This window comes from Harmonia axyridis, chromosome 3, assembly GCF_914767665.1.
Source record: "Harmonia axyridis chromosome 3, icHarAxyr1.1, whole genome shotgun sequence".
NCBI lineage: Eukaryota > Metazoa > Arthropoda > Insecta > Coleoptera > Coccinellidae > Harmonia > Harmonia axyridis.
The window spans coordinates 2821544-2830552 of NC_059503.1; the positions used below are offsets into that span (position 1 = coordinate 2821544).

The 9009-nt window shown below is 34.9% G+C and overlaps 1 protein-coding gene across 3 annotated transcripts in view; it reads left to right on the plus strand.

Annotated features, from left to right (window-relative positions):
- LOC123677004 overlaps positions 1–8727 on the plus strand; it is a 63346-nt gene extending 54619 nt beyond the window's left edge. For all 3 annotated transcript variants that reach the window (XM_045613386.1, XM_045613387.1, XM_045613388.1), the window contains 3 exons: positions 1973–2759; positions 5841–5963; positions 6297–8727. In XM_045613386.1, the coding sequence (XP_045469342.1) occupies positions 1973–2759; positions 5841–5963; positions 6297–7345 (1959 nt within the window). In that variant the 3' untranslated portion in view covers positions 7346–8727. The remainder of the gene's footprint in view (positions 1–1972; positions 2760–5840; positions 5964–6296) is intronic.
- Positions 8728–9009: the final 282 nt, after the last annotated feature.

Genomic DNA, 9009 nt, shown 5'->3' on the forward strand with positions numbered 1-9009 from the left:
GGTTATAATGACCAAACTGCGTTAATTTTTTTGAAGTTTCTTAGGACATATCTGTTCGGTAGGTTATCAAATTTAATCTTGAAAAGATACAACGTTCAACAACGTTTTTGAAATTGAAATATAATAATAAATAATTTAAATTTGTTTAAAGCCTGTATTTTTCCATGATTCAATATCAAAATCCTTTATTATTAATAATGGGTTTTACAAAATCAAACTGTTCGATAAATGTAAATAACGGGTGTTTTTTTTCGAGGTATATAACTTTAAGTTGGCATTACTGTTCGAGATGGCGACCGATTTAACAGCTGTCAATTGATTTATTCTCAGGTTGGTTTGGCAATTCATCTTGAATAGACTCACGCCTGAACAACGCTTGCAAATAGTGCAATTTTATTTCGAAAAAAAAGGTTCTGTGCGGAATACGTATCGCACACTACGTCCATTTTATTTTGTTTAGCGATGAAGCGCACTTCTGGTTGAATGGCTACGTCAACGAACAAAACTGCCGCATTTGGAGTGAAGCTCATCCAAGTGTATGTCGAAACACCGTTACATCCAGAAAAACCGACTGTTTGGTGCGCTTTATAGGCTGGTGGAATCATTGGTCCGTACTTATTCAAAAACGATGATGGCCAGAACGTTACAGTCAATGGTGGTTGGTATAGAGCCATGATTACTAACTTTTTCATTCCTGAATTGAACAACCATGATGTCCAGGAGCTATGGTTCCAACAAGACGGCGCAACATGTCACACAGCTCGTGCCACAATCGTTTTATTGAAAGACACGTTTGGTGACAGCCTAATTTCACGTTTCGGACCTGTGAATTGGCCTCCAAGATCTTGTGATTTAACACCGCTAGACTACTTTCTGTGGGGCTATGTAAAGTCATTGGTCTATGCGGATAAGCCACAAACCCTTGACCATTTGGAAGACAATATTCGCCGTGTTATTGCTGATATACGGCCACAAATGTTGGAAAAAGTCATCTAGAATTGGACGTCCAGATTGGACTACATCCAAGCCAGCCGTGGCGGTCATATGCCAGAAATCATATTTAAAATGTAATGCCACAAGATTATCTTGCGGATAAATAAAATTTATGTCAATCGAATAATCCATCGTTGTTTTATTGCAATTCAAAGTTCTATAGCTCTAAAAAAACACCCTTTATTATTATATTTTCTCTCGTTCTCAACAAAAAAATTCGTACTCTCGACAAATTTCACATCATTTCATAGAAAATTAAAATTTTCATCGATTTTCCACTGAATAATATAAATAATATAATAATATAAACTTATAGATCAAGAATAAAACAACAATTCCCTTCAATCCAATATATTTTCGTTGAGAGTCCAAAACAAATTTATATCCTTCCTTATCTAAAGCATCAGGTACACTATTCACGAAACTCCCATATTTCATAATTCATAATAGCAGGCCAATTCAGCTCAAAGGTCAATTTTAAACGCGATTAGCTGATCGAATTGAAATCAGGCAATTCTGCCATAAAATTTAGATTGAATTAAGCAGTTATGATTAGATTGATAGAGCTTATGTAAGAACATGGTTTAATTTGTAGTCCTCGTTTATTATGTGATTGTTAGTCAAAAAAATACTGCACAAAGGTTAGTGGATTTACTGATTAGGATGGGGATTAAGATTTGCAATCGATTTGTAGGTGTGCCAATATGCAGTAGTCGATAAAATAACTAATCCAATAGTTTTAAAGTTTAAAAACCACGAAATTCAATTGAAAAAAATACTTATTCCAAGTACTTATTGGAATTTTGTTATCGTTTTCTCGCTATCTTTATGTTTCTTCTGGTATAAAAGAACATTTGATTCGAAGAAAAGAATGTTTTTGACATATCAGAAATATTTCCTCGCTTTACCTAACTTTTAAACCTAAATTGTGGATTCATTCAAGAGTAAAAATATTAATCTATCTTTCGTCCTCTTGCAGCCACCAGAAAATGAACTTCAGAAAGGAGAACGGGTAATGTCAGAACACCAGCTCAGGGTTCAGCGTTCCCTACAAAAACTCACCATTCCCGATTGGTACAAACAATCCCAGATACCGCAGGAAGGATTCCTCCTCAAGAAACACCAAAACCGTGAAACTAGATGGACCGGTACCGGAAGTCGCACCACCTCCCTCAGTAGCCTAGGATCAGTCAACCAATCGCCAATCATCCTCAGCCCCACCCCACAGAGCCAGCCCTTTGTCCGGTGGTCGACATCCAAGCTGAACTCGACAGCGTCTTCACCATGTGCCTCAACAAGAAGTAGTTTCAACACGAGACAGGCCAACGGATCTCTGTCACCCTCGTCGGTTAGGAGTAGTTTTAGTTATAGGCAACCTTACCTGGGCTGGAGGTCGCAGGAGAGGCTCACCAAACCCAGAACGCCGGCCGAGAGACTTGCCAACACCCTGCTTCCGCAGAACAACCATCACCAACAGCTCAACCCTGACATCCAGTCCTCCATCAAAGAAGTCACGTCAGCCATTGTCCACTACGTCAGCGGATTGAAGCCAGAGGAGAACCGACCTTCCAGCTATGACAGTCAAGACACGGCTAGCCAAAGAAGCTCCTCTGTCAGTCCTAGAGGTAGCCAGAAGTTGTGTTGGTTGGAAAGTTCTTTCGTAGGGACTAAACCCTTGGATTCTCCCCAGACTCCTGTAACACTTTCAGAGAGCTCGAATCCTGGTCATCATTCGAGTCTAAGATTGGAGCTCCATAATCACAATGGTAAGTCTGTTCATGCTTAGACGATAGGTGCATTTATTAAGTCTTGTGTATAGTGTAAAATATGTTTAGTGTAAGACTTTGACTGGTCGGAAATAGTCAAGAATTTGTGAAGTACAAACTGAAATAGTTATTAATGTGCCCTCTTATTTTCAACGAATATTTTTCGTTATACCTTTGGCCGAAATTATGTGCATCAAAAGAAATAAGCCTAAAATTAACAAATCTCAAGTTTGATCAGTAGCGGAGTCACTGTACTGCACAAATTGGTTGATTGTTTCTCTCATATTCATAGAATTAAAGCATGTCGCAATATTATGACAAAAGAAGAAGGGCAATACATTAACAATTAAGATTAGAGACGTTTGAAACATGCTTATCGAGACGTTGTCTTTGCTCTCTCCATTTGTAAAACATGGTGCTTGTTAAATTTGTTTAACTAGAAAGCTTATTTCGATACCTCTAAGACTGCATACTTTTCAAAATTAAGAATCACCCCACTGCTTACAGTTTTTGGTAAATTGTGGAGGTTCTGATGTGTTAGGGATGCTGGGGGCGCTACATAAAATCATGCTTCGAACCATTCATCAGGTCATAAAGCTTTAAATTTGTTATCTCCAGAAGACTGCTAGCTCTCTCAAAAAAATTTCAAGAATTTCTCTCATTTGCAACAAAAATTCATCATATGAATATGCTTGATCTTGAAATTGCACTTTTCTTCTCTAGGCTAGGAATGTATTTGATAAATCCATGGATGTGGAAATTAAAAAAAAAAATCGCTGAGGATGGATTTAAGCATGATTGATGAAGTGCCTCAAGTGAATTTTTGTAGTAATTATTTTACTAGTATAAAATTGCTGTGACAGTCAGAGAGGTCAGTTTTGTTGAATTTTCGTTCGAGATTTATAATTTTTTTTCTACAGATGTATTGTTTTCTGTTTGGAATTTCTTATGTAGCAGTTCTACAGTAGTTGTACAGAAAAATGTATGGTGATATATTATGTTGAATGTTCAGTGTAGAGATATTTTGTACTTGTTCATTGTGCAATTTACTCGAATGATTTATTTTAATTATATACGTTGTTACTTGTAGGCTTTTATTTATTTTGATGCACCTTTTCACGATTTTTATTGTTTCTGCTTCTCGTATGCGTATAAATATGTTCATATTCAATACTGCATGTATCATACACAATAAATCGTTTTATTTTCTATCGATTTTTCATTTTGTTCAGTTCCACCTTTACATTCCACGAAGAATATCAAATACATTCCTTTCATGAAAGTATTGCATGCAATTTGTCGATTAACAAGGCAAGATACTCCAGCTGTTCAAGTGAGGTACTTGCCTTAATTATTCCATTACGTATGTAAACTTGAACTTAAAGTAGCTGTTGTTGCATGCCTTCTGGTAGAATAATTTTATTCCATCTCCAAGAGAGAAAAACATTAAAGTTTCAGTGTCTTGAAACTTTAATGAATTATCTCCTATTATGTCAAAATTAATCTACAAATGCATTAGTACTATCATCTCTCTTTTTTCTAAATAAAATAAAACGAAGTAATTTCCACTATGTTATTAAATTGTTAGCAACAATTGTTTAACAATTACCAGAAATAATAACTATCATAGTTTCAGTATTTTTAGAAAACCTACACATACTGATACTACCATCCATGCTACTTCTAACCACCCGTTAAACCAAAAAATGGCTGCATACAATTGTATGATCCATAGATTAATCAATATACCTATGAATCATGCTAATTTTTGTAAAGAATTAAATTTAATTAAACAAATAGCTGTGAATAACTGTTACAGTCCACATGTTATTGATCAAATTTTGAGGAATAAACAAAGAAAGCAAGCTTTGAGTCTAACATACCCTAAGGTAAATTATGGTATTGATACTAAATTTTTTTCGTTAACTTATGTTAATAATATTTCTGAAAAGATTGCTAAATACTTGAAAACAAAATTCAATTACACAATATCCTTCAAAACAAGTAACAACTTAGAGATGTTCATTAAAAACAATAAAGACAAAACAGATAAAGAAAGTAAATCCGGTGTCTACAAGTTAACCTGTAATGATTGTCCTAAGGTTTATATTGGACAAACAGGAAGATCTTTCAATAAAAGGATAAAGGAACACCAAAAGAGTTATACATCTGATAGTTCGTTTTCAACCTACGCGAATCACTTAAAAGAATGGGACCATACCTTCAATAACAACTTTAAAATTCTTCATTTAGAAAACAAGAGCTTAAGACTAACACTCTTAGAATCCCTAGAAATAAACAGGTATAATACCCAAAATATTCTGTTGAACGAACAAACGGATGTAAACTCATCCCCTTTATTGAATTTCTTCCGATAGTTTGGAAATCCCAGGCTGTAAATGGTCCAATATAACTTTGTAATTTATACCCTTTCGAATATTTTTGTGCCAATTTTGTTCCTATATAAGATTCCGAAAACCTTTGTACTCTTATCAGTTCAGAAATGTAGCCTGATGAAGCCACAGTGTGGCGAAACAATTGTTGCTAACAATTAAATAACATAGTGGAAATTACTTCGTTTTATTTTATTTATAATGAATTTCCGCCAAGTAAGGACCGAATCCATTAAATATCTCTTTTTTCTGTTTTCAAAATTCATTTTTCTGTTTAGCAGATTAAAAATTCCTTCATTTGGAGATTTTAAATCAACAAACTATATTTTCAAGTAACTAAAGTAATAATTATACAGAATTTCATGTCAGTAAGTAAACCCCTGTTTTCAATAAGGAAACTTTGAATTGAAAAAAGTTTCCGAGCTAGTTCTAAATTATTCAAATTTGAATAATTAGGAATATCAAATCAACTTCCAAGAAGTCGTTCATAAGATGTATGAGGAAGAATATAATACCATTAAGGGTAAAAGCCAGTAACATAGAAAGAAAATTCGGGATAAACTTTTTGAAAAATTCGAAAGGTATGTATCAGAATTAGATTGGAATATTTATATAGAAATGCTTTTTGTGTGCTTCTGCTTAACGTAGCAAAGAATTTCAGTCATGAGTAACATTTTTTTCATGTCAGATATATCTTTGAGAGCTACGAACGCAACCAAACCATCTCCTGGTTCAACAACGCTGGAGGACGTTTTAGATTCCCTTCTAGGATTGCCATCGTCAACAAGGGCGCCAAGTCCTAGTCTCCAAGGTAGGAGACATGTGTAAGTTTCATTCCAGGTCTTTTCCAAATTTCCACTTTTCATTACTAACCAATGCATATTCCCCAATATCCGATAGCCTTTTTCCATGATGAATTTCCTAACCTGCACTTGAATGTCGTTGAAAATCTCTAGTTATAACGAGGGAGTCGCGTATGGTGGATGCGCTGAACAAAATATCGCTAGAAGACGAAGCGCATCCACCATTTGTCGATTTGGTTATATCGCATCCACCATTTTATAACACAATACTGCGTGGAAGCATGCTTGGTCATATCACAAACGCGCATAAGACGGTTGGAACTTAATTTTTTATTTTGTAGAGACGGTGTCAGCTAATACAAGTCCTAACCACAAGAAATCGGATCAGTTGGATCAGTTCCGACGGCGATCGGAAGGAAGTGAACCAACTTCATACGCCAATACAAGAAGGGTCAGCCTCAACTGTTCTCCAGTTCTGAAATGTCGGTTTTCCAGATGCGGCAAAATCGCCTTGGCCGCTAGTTTGGAAGGAACTGCCTTCAAGAACTGCCACAACTGTTCGTACACTTACTGTTCCAGGCAGTGTCGTCGCGCTCATTGGGAGAAACATCGAAAAACCTGTCTGTTCTCGAGAATCGGCACGCTTTGCAGGCAAGTCATCGCTAGTATCAGAGAACAGAAGGATACTCTGTTGCATTTATCGGAAATGGCTAGGAGAGGTCATATATCTCATGGTGCTGGAGCTGTTAAATGCTTCTTTCACAACCCTGAAAGCGCTGAACAGTTTCTGACTACAGGCCTTCAGTATTTGGGCGAATTGACGTACATTCCATGGCACGATCTCTTGCCTAATGAGATGGGGCCTCAGATGTATGCTGAACTGGTCAAAATGTGCAAGAACTACAACCCCGACACTAAGTTAGTTCTCTACATTTCCATATGTGTGATCTCAGAGACGCCAATGACAGGTGCTGTCAAATGGGAGAGACAACTTGTGTCTCGCTGCGCTAAAATGAGGCTCTCTAAGGATATTCAGATTACGGAGAAGGTTCCGGACCACCCAGAAACTCTGATCCTAACCTGTCCTCCTCTGAAAGGCAACGAAATTAGAATTCGAGAAATGAAAGAAATCTGTATCAGCAATTTGGTCACGCACTTACGTCAGAGAGGTGTATCGTTGAGAAGGCAGCATCAGGATATCTACAAACAGCTCCAATCTTGGATGGAGGAAAACTGCACAAAATTTACTCCTGTGACTGTTTATCCCAAAGATGTGAATACGGGTAGAAGCTTCATGTGCATCATCATGTTGGAAGCAGACGAAGAGAGTGTGAGGCAGATTGAACTGGCCGGTGTAAAAGTCAAAACAGTCGATGTATTGAAAGAATAGTTTGACTCTTGAATAATACTCGGCTTGTATTCTCATTTGGGGCTCCATAATCAAATACCTGATTGTGCCAAGAATTTGAGAAGAAAAAATTGACTAGGTATATCAATATCATTCGAATATCATTTTTCTAAGATATCAAGCACTTGTTAATTGATCAAGAACATTCCTTTAAAACTAGATTACCCTCAGGTGAATTTCAATGCACAGAAAAGTTTTAAAATTACACTCACATTGAATTTGTGAATTTGTACAACAATTTTATTGAAATATGTTTTTTGTACACCTATTTCAGCGTTTTTAAATTAAGTAAACTCAATCAACTAGATTGATATGTTGAAATGGGTGTGAAACATATTCACTGTTGATACATTTTATTAACAATATAAGAAACAAATAATCAAATCATAACTTAAATTTCTATTCATTCCAACATTTGGAGAGCGTCAGGAAATCTATATTTTTCAACTGAAGTTATTTATTTTTACATGATTCGGCTATTTTTGTCGAAAGGGGTCTATTATTTGCAGCATTATTATCTGTGTAACTATTTTGGGAAGAGAAATATTGAATTATTATTATGAGACTGTGATTTGAAACATTAAATCTTGGACGAGAGAAGGAATTTTCACATATATTTTTTTTAATTGTTAATTTATGATTTCTTGTGTAAAAGGTGTATGTTCTGAAAATGTATTTATTTGATAATGGCCAAACCACCCTCTCTTATAAACAGAAGAAAAAAATCATACAAATACCATTGTTGTATTGTTAACTATTCGAATTATGAGGAATAATGTATTTTGTTATTATAATTTCGATAACATTCCTGAGTTTCACACAATTAACATTAGAACCGAGTCAAGTTGAAGTGTGAGTAATTCCTAGATTGAATGCAAACTATATATCAAAAGATTTTACAAGTAAATTATATTCATCAGCTTACTGTACTCATTGTAAAAGCGAAATTCAAATTTTAAGATGTATCGCCATATTCTCGAGATTATCGACATATGAATTCTCTTTCTAGTCTCCAAGTTCCTTATTCTTTTCATATATTGACCCATCCTGTGATTTGTATAGCTTGTTGTAACTATAAATTTTAAATATGGATAGATGTTATCGATAAATAATACTGCATCTATAAGAAGTTTGGCTTAAATAAGAAGAGAATTTTATTCATTGCTCATGATAGAGTACTGACTGATGAAATTATTAGAATAATATAAAAGATTTTATGTTAATGAGGAATCTGTTACATTTAGCTGTACTTAGTTGAAGATGAGATATTTTATGATTAGTTTAGTTTTTTTAGATACTTAACACTTGGGTTGATCGAAATGCGTGAAGAGTTTATGAAGCAATAAATGCATCAAATAATTTAATTCCTGTGTCATACCTATTCCTGAAAAATAGTTATTTAATGAAAAAATCATATATATTTCATTTGGACATATAGATTCTCCAGAATCGAAAGGAATATGGAACACTACAAATCCATTAATTATTGAATTTTCAAGAAAAAACTCTGGTGATGCGTTTTTATGTTTATTGAAGCCAGCAAATGCATAGCTGAAAATAAACACTACAATTTTGAAATAGTACACAATATTTATTTTTTTTTCAAAATAAAACTCTTGTCTTCAATCAGTGAATTATTACCAGGG